The sequence below is a fragment of the Numenius arquata genome, chromosome 15 (assembly GCF_964106895.1).
Source record: "Numenius arquata chromosome 15, bNumArq3.hap1.1, whole genome shotgun sequence".
NCBI classification, from domain to species: domain Eukaryota; kingdom Metazoa; phylum Chordata; class Aves; order Charadriiformes; family Scolopacidae; genus Numenius; species Numenius arquata.
In genome coordinates, this window is record NC_133590.1 from 16311315 (window position 1) to 16331290 (window position 19976).

A 19976-nucleotide genomic window follows, 5' to 3' on the forward strand; every position below is an offset into this window, starting at 1 on the left:
CTGTTGATTTTAGTTAAAAATATACCTCAGAAATGCCAAATACAGGACACAAACGATAAAGCAGTTCGATGTTTTGCTTTCAGCTGCTGTTACCAGGAGCAGGTTCTGTCCACGCAGAGCCATTAACACCTGGGGCAAGGTGTGGATAAGGAAACACCGGCCCCGTTAACAAAACACCTTCATAACTGTCTACAAGTGTATTATCTTCGGCTTTATATTCATTCATTTCTGAGTGGCACCGCAGGCTGCGAAGGGGCAGGGAAGCAACGCCCAAAAACAACAGCCTGCAGGATACCCTCCTTCCAGAGGGCTGAATGTCCACTAAATGGAGTAAAACTGGACGGGGAGTCCCTCACCGCCGCGGTGACCGGGAATTACCGGGCCTCAGGGTGCCTGCCCCGGCCCCGCCATGTCCAAGATGGCCGCCGTTTCCCCCGTCGCCACGGCGCCTGCGCGGGCGGACGGCGCCTGCGCGGTGTGCGCAGCTGCTGAGGCGCATGCGCGGTCCCGCCCCCACGTGACCCGGCGCGTCTCCCCCTCCTTCCTGCGGCGGCGGCGGCGGCGGGGCCATGGCGGCGGGGGAGGTGGCGGCGGCGGGTTCCGCCGAGCAGTTCCAGCAGATGCTGCAGCAGAAGGACGGGTGAGCCGGGGCGCCGCCGGGGATGGCGGCCGGGGGTCGGCCAGCCGGGCGCTGAGGGAGCGGGGCCCGCCGCCGGCGCGCGTTTGGGCCGAGCTCGGTGAAAGGCCGGGATCTGCTGAGGGAAGCAGGCCCGGCGCTGCCTCAGAGCGGAATAAAACCTTCACGGGGAAATGAAAAACATCAAGATCATAGATATGAGAAGGTCTTCGGGTTTGGTTTTTGGCAGAGTATTTTTTAAGGACCCCTTTTGTGAGGGGGGGTTCCTTTTAAGGGCCTCTCGGAGGGCTGAGTCGCCCGGCCGGGGAGGGCTCCTGCAGCTGCAAAACCTGCCTCAGTGGGCCGGTTGGCAGGAAAACTATCCAAAATAGAACTTTCATTCACCCCAAGAATTTTCTTTTTCTCCTGAGCCCTAAGGTGTCAACAAGACTTAAACGCTTACTGTACAATGAAACCAGCAGCATTAGGTTGTTTATTGAGGATGTGTTTCTTAGGTTGTTCATCTCTCGTGCGACAGGGCTGGTTTCTCGTTAGTCTGGTTTTCTGCTCTAATAACGAGTAACAGGGATATCTTTCCATTGGTGCCTCAGCATGGACCACTGATTCTCTGTAGCCACTGGGCAGTGGCTGTTGGTCTGACAGGAGAAGTTTTGGGCACTGACCCTGTGGGGGAATGCTCTGCCCATGCTTGGCTTTGGTGGGAAAGAGTCACAACAGCCATTACTGCAATGGCAGAGGAACAGGGACTTGGGTGCCTTAGTGAAGAAAGACAGGTTTGGTTAGGAACTTTGCTTGTTTGTCATGTTGAATCAAAGGTGTGGTAACTATTGTTACATCTCTTAATCCACTAACTGTGTATGTATTTAACTAGGTCTTGTAAGGCACATTAAAATTGCTGCATAAAAACATTTCCCCATCATTTACCTGCTGCGTTACCAAGTGGCCTTTAAACAAATAAGGAGAGAAAACCAAATTAAATGAGTGGCTTAAAAAGGATGATGAAGTTACCAGCATCACATTCTTAAAGAGAGCATAAGGAAACATGGAAAAATTTCGATTATGGGAAGAAGAAACTAAATTCTTCCAAACTTGCTGCATGACTCTTGGTTTTCTTTTCTGGAGTTATTCTTCACCTGAATTGTTGTGTGGGGACATCCCAGAAGAAGGTCACTCTCTCACACTCCCTGAGACATACTGAAGTAAAAATGGCTTCAGGAGGAAATACAATATTTTGAAGTTATTTTCTACAAAATCCTCAGTAAGTCTCTCATGCCCTTTGTCCATGGAACATCATTCAGTTTTCTCTTTAATGGACTTGATTATTTTATGTATATTTTTTTGGTCCTAAGATGAATTGATAGTACTGATAACTCTTCTCCTCTGCTTCATTTCAAAATATTTGGCTTTGTTTTTTGTTACTGCTAAGAAACCAAACAAACCTGCACTCACAGAGCATAACAAATCCCTTAAATCATAGTTATATTTTTTAATGATCTCCCCATTTCTGGGTGGTGGTAGAACTTTATATGCATTGGCTGTCTTAAGGTACCTTCTATATATAAATTATCAGGTGAACTTGAAAATCAATGGTGTAAAAAAAAAAAAAGTTTTAAACATTCACTTTATTAAGTGGGAAAGGAGAAAGTTTCTTCAATGAAGTATTTTTCTCTTGAAAGATAAAGCTTACAACAAAAAACGTGCTGAATTTTTAAGGCTAGGCCTAATGCTACTCTACTGCAAATTTTTTTTTGGTCCAAATGGAATTCCTAATTTTTCCAAACTAATAGAATTATCACCTATCAGCTGCAACTGCCAGCATTTTGTGTTGACAATTTCATAGCAGTTCTTGTTTCAGAAAATTAATCTTTCTGACATCAAGTTCTTAGTAAGCTTTGTGTTACGGAATACGTGTACATTTCAAGGTTTAATTTTTTTCAAAGTGCATCTAGATTTTACAGTTGCAAAGGATGAACTGAGCCAATATCTCAAATTTTATTGAACTTATATTACTGCTCTGTAATCTATTATGTTACTTACACTATGTTGTGAAAAAATCAGCTTGTAAAACCAAGGAACATGGGCAGCCTGTCAAAGATTGTAAATACTTAGAAAATACTTGTATCTTGGCCCAAAAGGAGGGTGACCTTGGGAATGTTAATTTTCTGGATGTGCCTATCAGAGAACGTCTTGCTGGTTTGGTTCTACAGTCAATAGACTCTGTTTTAAAGGTTTACTGTCTCTCTCAACCAATTTTAATTTTTTTAATAGTCTATAAAAACAAGACTTTGGGCTTTTTGTTTTTTCACAGGAAATGTGTGACACATCCTTCTGGTTTTTCTTCTGCTACTAAAGTTTAAAAAAAAAGTTATATTAAAAAAAGCTAAATTTTTTTTGGTCCCCCAGTTTTTCCTCCAAAATGAGAAATACAGAACGATACAGGAAGAGAAACTCTGCGACTTGTCATAAGTTTTTGTTACAATCCTTTTTTATATAAAATAGTTGAGTGTTTAGAAATATCTTGGTTGAATGTAAGAAATACTTTGTGTAGAATCACTAATGTGCTTCATTTTGCTGTTTTCTTCCTCTCTTAATGTTTTAACTTACTCTGGCTGTTTTTCAAGTTGATTTTAAAGAGCTCAGATACCAAGAGGGTGGTCTAATTGCAAAATTAGACATATTCTGTGAATTAATTTGTCACCCCCCCGATACCCTTGGTGTGAATTAATTTAAAGTATGTTCTTCATGAAGATAATACTTAAGTGCATTGCAGCTCTGTGTTGGTGAGGAAAGAAAGGGCTCTGATGGAATGAGGATTAAATAAGCATGTGATTATTCCTCCTCTGCTTGTCCTGAGCTGACGTTCCTGTGATCAGTTGAGTCCCGCTATGCTTCCTAAATTAAATTGAGCACTTGTGAAATACTTCTCGGTAGCAGGGAGGAGTGTGTGTTCAATGAATGTTCAATGTGTTCAGTGAATGGAAGGAAGGTCCATCACGCTGTTTATTAGTGCTTTGGCCTGATGCGTAGCCACTGAACTACTAATGTTCTCCTTCCTTCCGCTGTTTGTTTTTAGCCAGTGGAACTATTCTCTTGTCCCACTTGCAGTCTAACAAAATTGTGCTTTTAGATGTACAGGCATTGGGCAGTTGCGATGACAGCTTCATTCTCTGTAATTGTAAAAGCTGCAGTAGATCTTAACTAGATTAGACTGTTTTGTCATAAAACTTGATGTAAAAAAAAAAAAAAAAAGTATTTTTGTTCATCCTCAATCCACTTTTAACTTCTCTGAGCTCCTAACGGTGTCAGTAAACAGCACATACGTTAGGGAGGATATTGGAGGAGGACTCAAAATTCGTATCACAGGTGAAGGGTGTGATGAGTAAGTACAGGAAGACCCATCCTGGAGCAAAGCTCTTGATAGTTCGCTTCATCAGAGCTTGGTCTGTCTTCTCAAATATTAAACTGCTGCTGCTTTTTTAATTTTAAAATTTTAATTCTGTTGTGACTGGATATTCTCATGCATATAAATGATCCTCCCTGTCTCCCAACCTACCTAATTATTTTCACCTTATTACTTTGTGGCAAAACATGGCAAAAATGTGTTGGTTGCAGCAAGGGGACAGCGCTTCCAAGGGCTTGTCCCCACTGGCTCCAAAGTTTTAATTAAACTGTGTGTGGCCGAGCTGAGCGCTGTGGAGATGTTGGGAAGAGCTGTCTGCTGTGAGGGCAGAGAAAGGTCCTGCAGGAGGTACCTGTGCTACAGTCTGCCTCTGCCTTTGCTCCACAAAGAGCGTTGCTATAAAAGTTTACGTGCCAAAACTGAGTTTAGCAGTTAAAGTTTTACTGAACTGCCGTTAAGATGTGGTCTCGGCTGTCTCAAGAAGTCCATACCACATCCCATTTATAAGTAAAGAGTAAATCACTTAAGTAAGACTTTACTGGGGTTTAAATGTCAATTATGAGCAGTGGAATCGGTTCGAAGAAGCGTTACAGCAACTTTGTTGTAATTAAAGAGATGGTTTGCCTTTGGGATCGTTGCTGCTGGTGACCTGTATAGGAGAGGGATCTGTACAGGTGAGAGCTCTGGAGAAGACATCCTGAATTGTTCCTGGGCTCAGGTCTACATTTGCGAGGCTGGCACTTATGGAACAAGGCACTTCTGTTTTCCTGCAGTTTCAGTTTTTATTGGTCTGTAGACTCTGCTGGTTTTAATCAACTTTCAAAGCAGAACCATGTTCTGGCTGATGGCATAATTAAAAAAAAAAAAAAGAAATGAAGAGGCTATCCTATTATATTTCTACTGAAATTTTCTAGAATTGCTTTGGGAAATGGAATTTATGAATTTTAAAGTTCTGTGTCTGAACTGAGTTTAGTGCTGTATTCAGAGTATATGGTCAGATAACACAGTTCTGGTATGAGTGTCACACTGCCTGCATAGCTATTCAAATTTATACTGAACTGCCATTATTTAGGAATAAAAGACACTAAAGAGCCGCTACAGTATGGCTGCGTTGATTTCTGTATCTCTAAGTAGATTAAAACTAGTCTATTATATTAGTATATTTTGTTCGTTATCCCCTATTATTTAGTGGTTTTGGCTTCAGCAAACATGGAGAACAGAACTGAAAATGAGATGCAAATATCTTGTCGCTGTTCTCATCAGAGTGTGTTCATTTACGCTCATGAGGACAACAGTGTGGTACCTGGCTTGGTGGGATTTCTGTTCACATGTGGGGCTTCTCATCATTAAATGCTGGGTATAATTAATGCCAAATGTTCAAGGGAACCTTATTGAAGCTGGAAGAGGACTAAAAAGTTGGAGCTAATAAAGGTTTTTTTTTGGTTTTAGGTCCCTTGTAGTCGTCCACTTCTGGGCACCGTGGGCTCCGCAGTGTGCTCAGATGAACGAGGTCATGGTGGCACTGGCAAAGGAACATGCGCAGGTGACGTTTGTGAAGGTAAGTCAGGCGGTTGGGCTTGTTTTAAATAGAGGAGAGCTGTTACTACAAAGTATGAGTAAAACAGGACAAAATACAGATAAAGGTATTTCTGAAGTTCCTTTATGGCTTTATGGGTAAAGATGCGAGTTGAACGTATGAAGGTCTGTGGGATGAAAGTTCTGGGTTCATCTTTCCAAACTTGATACTGCAAGCATAAATAACACCTTCATTTTATTGTGCTGTTAAAAGAAAAAAAATTTAAAAATTAGTGTACAATGATGGATTTTTTTCCACTACCTACTCCATCTAATAAATAGGCTTTTACATTTCTCTGTGCCTGCAGTGTCTCGGTCCCTCAGTTCTGTAAATAGCCACATTTTTAAAGCGTGATTTTTGTCCATGGATTTGAGATTAATTTGGTGACACTGTTCTTTTCCTGTGTGCTGGAGACTTCATTTGTTCCCATGATGTTAGTGCTAAGCAAAATAGATCTCAGACTTCATAGAGATTTTTCTGTCTGATACTAAAGATGAACAATAATCTTCAAGAAGTTTAAAGGAAGGTAAATTTAAGTCTGTGCAACGTTTTCACTCTCAGATGACAGTGGTGTGGTGCTGGGTTGTGTCTATTTTTGTGAGATCATCTGCACGTCCTGGTAAGAGAACCAGTGTGGAGGGAAAAATGAACGCACTTCATCAACATGCCATTCATTTTAAAACAACTTTCTCTTGTTAATGAGACTCTTCTGTGATTATGAGGGCAGGGAGTAATGGAGCAGCCAGCTGTGTGTGAGTGTTTTAATTTGATTTCTTACAGCCTTTAGGTTTTGTGGAGTTGTTTTTAATGATTCTTCTCAGTCGGTATTTCTCTCTGTGAAACAGAAAGACAGAGGTATTTTACTGGTAGTATTTTATTACTTAGAGCTTCAAAAGACTAATTTTCAACGTTTTGAAAATTCAGGATGCTTAAATTTAGGTAGAATTGCTACAGCTTTTGTTGGGCCCAAGAAAACTTGAAAACTCTTGAGTTGTCTCTTTATTATTCATATTCATGTATTATTTATTTATAATCCTTATTATTCAGCTGCAATTTATTTTTTAATAACAAGGTTGAAGTGATCAAGTTTTGCAAAACTAAGATAATGGCACATTCCCCTCCCTCCCCCCCAACATTACTTGTTTAGAGAAAGTAAGCTACTGAAAGACTTGGGTGGATTTTCTGTATTTTTTTTTTGGGGGGTGGGGCTGGAGTGGGGCTCCTCATGGTGAATATATTTGATTTTGGAAGTTCTTTGTGGGATTTTGGGCTGTATTCCAGAACAGCCAGAGTCTGTCTTTTAATTGGCAAGAACCTGTTAACTCATCAGATGGTTCCAGACGACTGCCCAAGAGCAGGGTCTTGCCCTGTAAGTCATAAACTGTTCCATTCTGGAACAGAGCTAAGGAATAATGACATGAACTTCAAAATTGCCAATAAATCTTGAAGTCTTTCTAAATTCAGTTTCTCACTTTAGTTGTTGCATGGCCTAATTCTAGGATCCTTGGCTCGGTTAAAGTGAAAGTGTTGTCTATATCCAGAAGCAGTTAAAAACAACTGTTTGGAAAGTTGTACCAGTAACAGCAAGTTATTGAAATATGAAATTAAATCTCTTCTGTATGTGTGAGCCTCACCAGAGGGGAACATAAGTATCCAAGTAAGTAGGAAGTTTTACTGGAAAAGAAAATTAATGTTGTAGGTAAAAGTTATTTAATCATTTGTCACTTGAAAGAGAATAGATAATTGGAATCTATTTACAGTTTTCAATTTATAGCTTTGGTTTCTCTGTTGATCCTGTTGGAGCATTGATTTACAGAAATGGGGGTGAAGCTTGGACTCTCACTTCTGACTTACTCTGCGGGATTGCTTCCGGATTCAGTGATCTCATTAGGAGGAGCAAATCAAAACACGGTGTAATACTAAAATATTCAGAGGTTCACTGCATTACATTTCAGTTAATAGTGAGAACAGACACAGTATTTTCTAGAATGCATAAGGATGGGCAGGGGCGGGCAGGAGCAAACTGGTAAGTAGTTCTCTCGATGCTTGTTCATGAAATGTCACCACATTGTTTGTTGAATAAGAATTTGAAAGGCTTTTTCTTCTGTACACTGGGTTGTAGCTTTCCGTTTGAAATATTTATAACTATTACTTCTTTTTTAACCGTAAACTCAGATATTACGGAGCTTGTGTCTTAAACAACCTTGTACTAGACCTTCTCTCACCTAAGGATGCTTCTAGTCTATGCACAGAAAACCTATAAATTTGAGTTAATGAGAAGATATATTTTCTTGGCAAATTACATTCTATAATTTCAAGGGATGTGTTTGAATGCTGAATAAATTGAGGACCAATACTCTCGCCAGGCTGGCTGCTCAGTACCCGGCAGCCTTGCAGGAGTTAAAGCTAAGATGTAGTAGCCATCAATAGCTTATTGAAGAAACACTCCTTTTTTCTTCATAATTTGCAGAAGGCTGCAAATGTCAGTCATGATGTACTGCCCCTTGAAATTAGTCAATAGAGCAAACAGCAAGGATTGCTGTGGGCAGAAAATAAGCACTGTAATCATGACATAACTGGGGTCAATGATTTATGGATTTCAATATAGTAGTAGCTGCATATGATTGAAAATTTACTAGGTCACTAGTGCACCAAAAATTTTATTCGTAGCCTCCGGGCATCTTTTGAAATGTGCAACAAAATAAAAACCTCTGAACCTGTTTTGACACTGTGTAGGCTCAGTGGATGACACGCCAACTCAGTGAGTCTCATTTAAATGCAAATGTGTCACAAACTTCTGCATCAAATCCTTTTAAAATGTATAAAGTGCCGAGAAGAACATTCTAGACAGGATTGACATCCACAGTCCAACTTTAAAGAAGATTATGAAAATAATCTTTTTGTTTTGGTTTTTTGGGGTTGGTTTTTTTCAGTTGGAAGCTGAAGCTGTGCCTGAAGTATCTGAAAAATACGGAATTAGTTCTGTTCCAACGTTCTTATTCTTTAAGGTAAGAGAAACTGGATTTAAGAGAAAACGGATTCCATGTGGACTCTTAATACGGATACTTTTTAATATGACTACCAGAAGAGCAGAAACTTAAGAACTTTCCCAGTGAAGAAACACTTACATATCTGATTTAAGTCTGTCCAGTGGAACCTAAAAAAGTAGATGGAAACAGTTCTTGCACTTTATATGTAACATTTCAGAGCTTCCTTAATTGCTTTGGGATTATTATGTAGTTGTTTTAGTTGTTGTACCTTGTACTGGGTCAAAAAATTTCCAGTAGTATTTCCTTGTCTAGCTATAGTTCTGCAGCATGGCAGAAACCCAAGGAAATAACCTTTTGGTAGAAATGACGAGTCTGGGTCACGTTTGTCTGCAATAATAAAATTAAAAATATCTTCTTTAATAAATTCTTCTGATGGCAAATTCGCTGGCATTAACAGGCAACAGAATGGTACGAGTCTTGGAACTAAAGTCTGGCTAAAAGATCAATACACTAATCCACCCTGCATCTGAAAATCTATACTTTATATGGTGGCTTTACTATCCTTTTTATTACAGTACAAATTCTGAATTTAATCCTTTAACACAAGCCTGTGTTCTGGTTTCCATAGAATTCCCAGAAAGTGGACAGATTAGATGGTGCACATGCTCCAGAGCTGACCAAAAAGGTACAGCGCCACGCGGCCAGCACTTCCCTTCCTGTTGCCTCTAACGAGGGGGCGAAAGAAGATCTTAATTCGCGTCTGAAGAAGCTCATCAACGCCGCCCCCTGCATGCTGTTCATGAAGGGGTCCCCGAAGGAACCTCGCTGCGGTAAGGATTTCCCCCAGTTCGTGTTCCCTGTGACAGCGCCTGCTTTGAGCTGGTTGTCAGATTTACCCAGTTTTGGGGAGATACATCCCATACGTGCCAGCAGTGCTCTGTACACCCAGAAACATTAAATAAGGTGTTTTCATATTGCTTATACGCAGTTAGAGAATTGCTGTTCCCTTAGTTAAATTTTGGAACTGGAATCACAGAGAATTTAAGGCTTTCTAAAGAATCTGGGATGTGCAATGCTGTCCTTGAACCAGGACGTGCTTCCTGAGGAAGCTCGGTGTTTATTCGTGATGTATTTTGTGCATCAAGTTACAGGTTGAAAATGTAAAATAGTCTGAAGAGAAGGTTTCAGTTCTAGGAATAACAAGAATTGACTAATATCTGGGATTACTGTTGCCATTTGGAAAAAGGAAATTAGAAAAAGCTTTGGAAAATTTGGAAAAAGAAAATTTAGCTGGTAGAATTGAAAGAGCAGTCGTGTGTTTCTGCGACAGTGGAAATGCCTTTTGTTAATCCTAGTGCTCTTAACCCTGGCTCTCTGCTCAGAGTGCCTGGTTCCTAGCTCACCTGGAGTGTTGATCTACATGGAAAGCACGTGAACAAATGTTAAAACCCTAAATTTTTCAGTCCTGTGGTTTTGCAGGGTCTTCTGTGGGGAGCTGCAGGGGACCGGGGGAGTGACACGAATGTGGGGTGGGGATGGCTCAGCCCAACAGCGCTTTGGGCAACTCTTGGTGGATTATGGCTCCTCTTGCTCTGATGAGCTCCTCATAGTTATATGATGTGGAGTGTCTGCAGCTGAGATTATTCCGACACACGTGCTTTAAATTGGCCCATACGGGATGGTGCCGTGGCGCTGCTGATGGTGCCCTTGCCATGCTTGTGCTGAGATGTTTGGTGGGTCCCTGGTGAACTGGAGGAGCAGAGCACAGCTTTGGCCACATCCCTTATGGTCACGGGCACAAAAACCACAAACCAAAAAAGGTGTTGAGGCATCAAGGTTAAGGATAGTTAGTACTTCTTCCTAAACTCAACATGGAAAGCGACTTAAGAGTATAACACAGGTTCATTTGCTTTTCTTAGTATGAGAAAGTAGGTATTTCTTTAAGCTTTCATTTCTTGCGTTTGGTCCCACGTACCCCATGAAAAGTACACAGGAGGTACTCACCGAAATAGATGTATGTATGAAAATTGGAAGTACTAAAATGTGGTGCAATGTATTAAATCATCTGAACTTACACCTTTTAATTTTGCAGTTAAATGCCATGCCTATTTTAGCCTGCTGGGATGGTGTCTGGCAGTAGCTGGGAGGCGTTAGTAACTTGGCTCCATTAAACTTCCTGAAATAGACAAAATCCTTTTCAAGGTGAAGGTAATTTACTGTTTTGTCAAAGACGATACAGATCTGTTAGAACAGTTGTAGGAGTAATAAAAATAGAATTAAATAGAAGGAACCATCCCTGTTTAAAGGTGAAGATATTTTTGATTTGTATCTATTTTGATACAAATAATAGACTCATTCTGGAGCCTCCTGTGCAGTTGGGGAGTAGAGGGAGCCCTGTCCAGTGGTGTATTTGGGGATTTCCATGTAGTTCGGAATTCATGGGGAAAAGCCAGGTGGTGGTTAGTGTCAAGTCCGGTTTGTCCCCTGGGCTGGGTATTTGCTGGCAACTGTATGTTGTATGTATGTACGTTGTATTATTTCAGCGGATTCCTTCGGACTGTGGTAGTGTTTGTTCATTTGCTTCATCAATGCCTTAATTTGTTTGGGGTGTTTTTATTGTGTAGAATCTGGAGTGGCATTTGCGATCATGTAGATAACCGCTTAAAACGTTTTGTTAGCGGTTTAATTATTCCTTGTAATGCCTGTATAGCATTTCTTCAGAAATTCAACCTAAATCTTTTGTTACGGAAGTGAAACTGTTGTGGCAGTTTATCTGGAAGCAGAGCGCTTCCAGGCTGCTGCCAGAACCTTCGCAATGAAACTCAACCAATCAATCTTTCTAGTTTGCATGTAATTGCCTACAGCTAAAATAAAGCTTTTTTTTTTTTCCCCCAGTTCCTTACAGTAGAAATGAGTTAATATATTGGTGATGGAATAACCATCAGCAATCAGCCTTTAGCTGTTTACTAATGAACTCCCAGATGTATGAAAAATTTCAGAATCTGTGTTTTACTCCAGGCTGTACATGAACTTAACGCTTCAGCTGTAGAAAGAAAAGCAACTTAGATGCCGTACATATAAATACTGCTACTTCATAGCTCAATAAATTGCAGATCATGAAAACTGCAGGAAGCCGTAGTAAAAATCCATATTTCAAAAACTAATAGGTGGTCTTGCAAGCTGAAATCAAAGGTTATTTTTCTATGGCACTTTGATTCTTTTTCCCATTTAAAGCTGCTTTCGTTTTTTTTATTCCTTTATTAAAGCCTTTAAGCGTTGTCTTTCCTGTTGTAGTAGGAATATGTAATTCCTCTTTTTGTGTTTGCAGGTTTCAGCAAACAAATGGTGGAGATACTGAACAAACATGGTATTTCATTTAGCAGTTTTGATATTTTTTCTGATGAAGAAGTTCGTCAGGGGCTGAAAACATACTCTAATTGGCCAACTTACCCGCAGTTGTACGTAGCCGGAGAGCTTATAGGTGGACTTGATATTATCAAGGTTAGAAACGGAGAAATTCTTAATCTTGTTAGTTGTCAGAAGCATGGGTTTTCTTGCTTTTTATGTCTGATTTTCTTCTCCCCAATCTCCTCAGGAACTCGAGGCTTCTGGAGAACTGGACACAGTCTGTCCGAAGGCGCAGAAGTTGGAGGACAGGTGTGATATATTATCTCATTGTTTTAAGGGTGCCTATTTTTGAAGTTTCCTGTATGTTCATTTATATAGGGGGAACCCCCTATATATGTTCCTGTTCTTTGACTTTATCAGAACTGCGCCAAGATTTTCTTTAATCACAGAACTCCTGCAGTTGTTTAATATGTTCTATTTTCTATACAGGAAGCATCACTTAATATAAAGCTATACTGGTATATCTGTATTAAGCTATACTGTTCCAATAGGCTTTACTTACTATATTTGTTAATTTTTATTTGTAGCAGGAATATATAGTTTCCTTCTTGTCTCTCTCAAGAATTTATTATTTAAAGATAACTGAGAAAATAATCTTTTAGACATTAGTAGCTTTTGTTAGCTTTATTTGGCCCAGACTTCGTAACTGTGATGCTGCTGGAGAAAATACCTCGTCTCATCTCATTTTTCCTGATTACTCATGTCCTTCAGTTCCTGTTTTCTTTCACCTTGGTGGCATGACTGTGCTGCGTCAGTAGGAAGTGTGTTGCCTCCTGAATCAGATCTAACATCCAGAATCGAATTTGTCTGTCTCTAACCTTCCCATGTGAAGATTTGCTCGTGTTGGAAGTTCTGCTCTGCCCCAGGCAGTCAAGCTCTGGATTCCTGACAGGTCCTTCAGCTAGAGAAGTTCCTAGTAGATGCGGCTTTTTTTTTCCTAGTTTTTGTGTGAATGTTATATGCCCTTAAGATGTGCAAAGAGGGGCTGGCTTCCCAAGAAGGTGGCCGGGAGCTTGAAGGCAAATAGATCCCCTGTCGCTGTGTGAGGATGGCAGAAGCAAGTTCTGTGGTGCTCTGGGTGTGACTGGTTCTGGGTCTTTGCCCTCTCAGCCCAGTGGAGAAATAATTCAATGCAGGCCATTTCACTGTGGCGATAAAGTATACTTATTTTTGCACTTGTGTGTTTATTAATTTCCTTTTTAATTTGCTCTATGGCTGAGGTTTAACTTCTGTTACTCTAGTAGTGTCACTTGCACATTGTTTTGCCATGGCCACAAAAACCAGTCACTTCAGTTTGCAGTTTCAGGTTAAATTATAGGCAAAGAAGAGATTGTCTCAGTGTGGCCTTTTAAAAACTTATTTTAGAAAGCTTCCTTTAGTCTATTCCTTCCATTTTGCAAGTTTGCATAAGCTGTAACTATTGAATTCATTCATGGTGTTTTTGCTTTGCTTGGTCTTTTTGGGGGAGAGAAGGTAATGTGAAATGTCGTTTTCTTATGTGATAGGCTCTAATAGATGGAAATTGTAGGTATAGCTAAAGGTCTCCCTAAGGGAGCAACAGCAGCATCTTTGGAAGAGGTGTGTGAAGTTTTTATCGATTGTAATCAAATTTTGATATAGAAGTGGCCTGAAGGAAAACTGGCTAAAAATTCACCGGGAGAGTCAGAAGTAGCTGCTTATGGCCTCGTTTGTTCTTCGTCTTTTTATAGGTGTTTCCTTTCTACAGAAAACCTGTCTGGGAAGGTGAGGGAAAGGAGGGGAGTGTCTGGGGTTGTGTGGGACAGGGCAGAGTGGGGCAAAACAGACTTATTCCTGAATTTCAGTAGTGGAAAGTCCTTAATCCATAAATCCATGGATCTTGTGGCTGATGGACAGTAGGTGTCTTACTCTGCCAGAGACATTCTCTTATGGAGAATGAGAAATGCTCGGTATTATAGTCAGTATGTGAAAAGCAGTATGTCAGTAAATATAGACATTGTATTTAAGATATCCTAAAATTACATTTTTCCTTAAACTTATTGCTGCATGGCACTTAAAGGTCAATCTAGAAAAGTAAATTGTTGCCCTGAAAGTAACAGGGTGGTTCCAACACTTTCACTGGAGTTAGTGTAAGAAATTCAAATGAACGGAGGTGCTTATAATAATGCTTTAAATGCACTGGGTGAAGCTGTAAGTTGCTGTTGTCTTTCCACTTTTTATTTTCCTGTCGAAGGAAAGCTTGGGGTGATAACCGAGCTGGTTTATGTCTTTGTTTCTTGCCTTCTCTAGGCTTAAAACCTTGATAAACAAAGCTCCTGTGATGCTTTTTATGAAGGGAAGCAAACAGGTAAGATTAAATTATATTGATAAGTTATATCACTTTATATCTAAACAGTTTTTTAAACAGTGACAATTACCTTCTTTTCCTTGCTTAATGAAAATGAATGGTGCTGGGAAGTTTGGTATTTGTCTTTTTATTCGGTGCTTCTATAATCCCTATTTTACCTGATGGAAACCTATTGCTAAAGTGCTGATAGCTGTGTGAAATCGAGGGATTTGCTGCCCTGCAGCGACGTCTGTCAGTTGAGCTGCAGTTCAGGAACGAACTGAAGAATTGGGCACGTCCTTTTGGTCTTAGTTATTGATAGTCTTTGCAGATAATGGATTTTCTTGTGATGCTCTGAGTGCTTGCCCCTGATAACTGTCCTGCTTGAGGCGTATGCTTTGATTATTGCCCAAAACTTTATCTCTGAACACGTTTCTTGAAACTTCGCTCTGACCTAATGGGGTTGAGCGTTCTGTCCTTTGTAATTTCTCTGACTTCATTACACTTTCACAACTGCCTTTGAAAAAAGCTGCTAGATGTTTTTTTTTAAGGCTAAAGTATAATGCCACATACCATCAAAGAGCCGCTGCTCTTCTCCCATGCATGGAATGGGCTGTGCCCGGTGTCTTTAAGCGGCAATTAATTATCTTGCTCTCTGAAATAAAGATAGTGACTGTGGACAGGCAACTGCGAACAGTGAGGATTACAATAATAACGCATGTCTGTAAGGCAGAAGGTCAGTCTGTTGCTTTGTGTTGCACAGGGGATAAATTGTTCCCTTTTGTAGTTGGGAGAGGCGTTTGTAAGGTACTTTTTTAAAGGGATACAGAGGTAGGGGACTGAGTTTGCTCATCTGGCTCCTCTTTCCATTTCCTTTGCTCTTTTATTCCCTGAGCCTTCTCTGCGTGTTAACCACAGCTACTTTAAGAGTGTAATAGACCGTTTTACTAAGCTGTTTGGTGGCCACTGGAGCCCCGTGGGTTGTGCTGGAACAGTGAGGAGCTGGTGGGGCTCAGGTCTTCTACCCAGATGTGCGTCTGTCTCCTTTAAAACCTGTGTCTTGCCTGAAGAAAGCAAGAGTTTGGGCAAGTTGCTTTACGCAACTTGAGCCACTGGTGGAGTGAACTCACCAATAAGAGGAGATAGTCTGGATTAAAAATTCAATGTCTAAAACCTGGTGGGCGTTCTGTGTCCTTACACTGTCAGTATGAAGAGTTTTCAGTAGATACTTTGAATTTTTAATTGCAGTTGGGAGTTGCTGTACATACAGCCCATTTATCAGCTGACCATAGGTTGCTGCTCTCACTGAAATGGAAAGTGAAGGGTGTCGTGTGTCTCAACATAAACCACGGCTATTTTCCAAACGCATATAAGGCATTTATACCCATCCCACCTATAGATTTGGCTTTCTGAATGTTTAGAAAATAATCAAACCTAACTAATTTTCAAGATAGCATTGCCAGACCTAGGAAGCAGAGTCGCCTGGTATCATCTCACACCACAGCTGAGGAAAGCATTTAATATCCTCAATGTTTTCATTTATTTCAGCAGAGTATATAAAGAGAGAGACATTCAGTACTGTTTAAAGCTCAAAGAACATAAAAAAGAATGAAAAAGGGATTAGCAATACTGCTCATCCAGTAAGGTCATCGCTAGCAATAAATTGGTAATAGCTTTAGCGTAGCTTCAGGACTTGGAATTTTGTGGATTAAATATAGTGGATACATGTTTTAACGCCTGTGTGTTTTGCATTCCAGATGGCAAAATGTGGATTCAGCAAGCAAATTATAGAAATCATAAATAGTACTGGGTATGTAAGTGGTTTTTTAATTATTATTTAATTTGGGAAGCCAGTTCTGATTTTAAAAATGCACTTTTTTATAAATGAAGAGTTTGGAAAATATTAGTGGAAGACTTCCCCAAACATAATTTTCTTTAAGAGTATTTTAAAGTATCTTTGTGTAAAAGCCTATAGTGTAAAAAAGTCACTACCTACACTCGTTTGATACCAAGTCAAACACAATGAGTCAGATATTGTGCTGCTTTAGCAATGGGGATGGGGTTTTTTCTTTTTTGGCTGTGCTTGTTGACAGGAAAGCCACCCTATACGCAGCTCTTCCTAGAGAGAGGTCCCTCTTCATCTGCTTCCTTAATCTGGGAGCCTCTCATGTTACCTGCCCTCAGCTTTCCTCCTCAGAGTAGTTCTTCTGTAGCGAGAGATTAGTGTCCTCTCCCTTGGAATAAACTCCTGTTCCGTTTGTGCTGCTGCTCAGGGGTGAAGCAGGTGTTAGAATGGGCTTTTTGAGAGAATAGATCACAATATATCAATATGGAATTCAGGAATAAGTAGCAGTTATGAGTGTTCCTTGTCACTGGCCCATGTCCACTCGCAGGAATCTCGTTCTGGTTGGTGATTGAAGTGCTGGGTCTCACACCACCAGGAATTGCCCAGCAAAACTCGTACATTAATCGACTAGAAATCAGATTTACGCAGGTGTTTTACTTTTGTGCTTTTACACAAGTGGTATATGAAGATGGTGAAATAGCTACAGCTGGTTTATTCTGTAATAAAAACCTCCAAAGTATGTGTGTGTCTTTTTTCCTTTTTTTAAACTAATAGTGAATGGAATTATTTTGAACACATTTTGGCCAATTAGAACCTAAGCTACACGGCTTAATTTTTTCTGGCATTATCCTGTCATCATGTTTCCCATGAAACTAGACATTTTTTACGTTACAATTCTTGGTGCATAAAGCATTGACTTTTTAACTCCTCTTCCCTGTTAATTCTGGGTGATTTGGAAGCAATCCTGTAAACCTACCCCGTTGGAATTTCTGAGGGTCTTGCATTGCAAAGCTCCGCAGTGGATGACTTTGTTTTTGGTTTTGTTTTTTTTTTTCCTAGCGTTGATTACGAGACATTTGACATACTGGAAGATGAAGAGGTAATTAAGTTTTTCCATCATTGAGGATTTCTTTGTTGCTTTTACTAAAGTTGAAGTTTACATTTGGGATTATTCTTTGTAGGTGCGGCAAGGATTAAAAACCTACTCAAACTGGCCAACGTATCCTCAACTGTATGTGAAAGGTGATCTCGTTGGAGGGCTGGATATTGTTAAGGTAGGAACGGGAGAATCTTGTTTGAGATGTAAATTGACCGTTTGTTTAAAACTGTAGAAATGTTTTCTGCCCAATACACAGAAATTCTGTGTATTGCCCCTAGATCCTGAGACCGAATGATTTGGGTGCTTTTCCTGTGACTTCTATTAGCTCCACATACAGTAGAAAGGGGCTTTAAATCTCTGCTGTTCTCATATGCTGAGATTTAGCAGTGAAATGTATTTTCTTGACAGCGGTCAGTTACTGTTACTGTAAAGACCATTTTTCCCCCATGGGTGCATTTTTACAGGTTTCTCTTCCCAGTTCTACTCCTGACATTGCTTTTCTCAAATAAGGTGGGCAAGATGTTGTGGTTTTTTTTTTTTTTTTCTTTCCTGGCAAAGAGTCTCATTCCTGGAAGAAAGTAAGGTTTATTGTAGTTGTTTGAACAACCCCTGAAGCAACAAAAATAGATCTGCATCTGTTAGTGTGGTTTTTGATTTTTGTAACAGAGCAGGCACTGTGTTCTAAACCCCAAATACTCCTGAGCCCATTCTTGTCTGAATGTTTTATAGCCAATTCCTCAGACGTTGTAACTCCTGGGAAGATGCAATCAATAAATCTCATTTAGTTCTAAAAATACTGGTATTACTTAAATTATATAGATTACTTTAATTTTGTTTATTTAACAAGCATGTGGGATATTTCAGTCATCATTAAGTGTAGTCCTGGGCATTGCAGAGATGCTGCAAAATGCTCCTCTCACTGGTATTTAAGTACATCTATTTGCGTCGTAGGACTGTGCTCACACTGACTGACTAGTGTGGGGAGATGAGCACTGTCGGTATTTTAAAATGCATTCTGTACTATAGCATAATGGGGAATAAAACTGAGACAGTTGTTTCTCTTATGATGTGGGAAAATAATATATACTCCACAATACGTTGTTTTAAAAGCATTTCTGGTGTTACCGGTCTCTTTAGTAAGTTGACAGCCTTATAATTTGGATGTAAATCATCAAGATAATATGAGCAAGCACCTCTTGTTTAGATCTCTCACAAATCTCTTGCCACCGTGTTTGTTTTAATGTCTGGTACTAACTAAATCTGTCTGGGGATGGTCATTTTTTCACTTTACGGGAGGCATTTTGGATGTTGTGCAATTTTGTGTATGCCTAAAATATATCTCGGATTACATCTAGAAGGAGATAAACTGGGGGATTTCCCTGGTAAAGCTGATGATAACCAGTTCTTTTGAAGGTGTATCTTTTCACTAAGTTCCCTCTCTTACCGAATCGACAGAAAGGAGAATTTAAATGCATTTTGAAGTTCAATGTGTTGGTCAAGAGGGACCTCTAGTGGGTCACCTGGTGCATTCCCTCATCGTCACATAGAGAGTAATGGCTGGCTGTGTTTCCTTACAGGAACTAAGGGACAGTGGTGAATTGTTGCCTATTCTGAAGGGAGAAAATTAATGGAAAAGGACATCAACGGGAACAGAAATACTTGGAACAATTATTCACTTATAGCTTATATCGGAGCAATACACGACGTAGCCCTGTGGAACCGATCTGGATTGAATAAAGGCTGATTCTGTGCTCTCTGTATTTCACAAGACCGTGCTACGTACGAGAATGTGTTTCCCCTGAAGATATAAAAATGTGAAGATCTTCAAATTCGATTAAAATATAATGCTAAAGAACTTTGGGGTCGTTATTGCACTCTTTCTGTGTGTTCATTGCATCTAGACGTTTAAGATGTGAGTAACGACACCACTGTCTGGTGCAGGACTATAGAGGACTAAATTCCATCTTTTTTTTTTTGGGGGGGGCTCGGCCCTACTTAGGAGAATATTAATGAGTGTACCTCTGGTATGGAGCGTAACCATTGCCTGTCCCTCTTAATTGTTTTCATGTCTAGTGAGCGGGAAAAATACTGTTGAAACCTTAATCCAGTGCCCCATTAGGAAGGTGTTATTAATGAGCTTCAGCTGTACACCGTGCATCTTCATTATCTAAGCAGGTACAGTAATTGTTAATTTCAGATGTTCAGCCTATTTTAACATAGCTTTTTGGACATATTTAAATTAGGGTGGAAATGAGCCAATAAAGCCAGCGATTAGGCCAGTCTTTTGCTGTATCCTCAGCGCTCCTTCAGCTGGAGGGAAGGGTTTGCTTTCTGGGCTATGACTTTGGCAATTTACATCATGAGTCCTTCACTTGTGTTTTCAGAAGATTTAATCTTTTTAACATTTTTTCCGTACCTGTAACGCTCTGTGATGTGCCGGGCTGTGGTGATGGGCTGCAGCACAGATGGACTCGCGAGTGTGTGCAGGAGGGTATTTCTCTTCCAGAGAAACAGTTTTTTGCTTTAATTTCATTCTTGGCGTTTCGTTGTCAGCATCAGCGTGGGGACTAAGCAGGTTTTTACTTTGGGAGGTGGTTTTGTGTCTGTGAAATACTGAAATATTTGTGGTTAATTACGCACAGACTGCTGTGTGTGACAGCAACATCAGTCTAACTGTGAAATCGCGCTTTACACTGGTTTAAGTGCTTTGGCCGT

The 19976-nt window shown here is 40.2% G+C and overlaps 1 protein-coding gene across 1 annotated transcript; it reads left to right on the plus strand.

Annotated features, from left to right (window-relative positions):
• The first annotated feature begins 497 nt into the window (after positions 1-497).
• GLRX3 (glutaredoxin 3) lies at positions 498-19539 on the plus strand. The gene is made up of 11 exons (XM_074158897.1): positions 498-640; positions 5487-5595; positions 8547-8621; positions 9232-9433; positions 11932-12104; positions 12199-12260; positions 14280-14337; positions 16074-16126; positions 17222-17261; positions 17344-17436; positions 18839-19539. The coding sequence occupies exons 1-11, from the start codon at positions 570-572 to the stop codon at positions 18887-18889; spliced, it is 987 nt and encodes a 328-aa protein (XP_074014998.1). The 5' UTR covers positions 498-569; the 3' UTR covers positions 18890-19539.
• The last annotated feature ends 437 nt before the right edge of the window (positions 19540-19976 follow it).

Bases quoted from the DNA above. Each gene is read 5' to 3' on its own strand.
- GLRX3 (XM_074158897.1), top strand. From the start codon at position 570: ATGGCGGCGGGGGAGGTGGCGGCGGCGGGTTCCGCCGAGCAGTTCCAG. The intron at 5,596-8,546 runs GTAAGTCAGGCG...GGTTTTTTTCAG, and splicing joins CGCAGGTGACGTTTGTGAAG to TTGGAAGCTGAAGCTGTGCC. The intron at 14,338-16,073 runs GTAAGATTAAAT...TTTGCATTCCAG, and splicing joins TTATGAAGGGAAGCAAACAG to ATGGCAAAATGTGGATTCAG.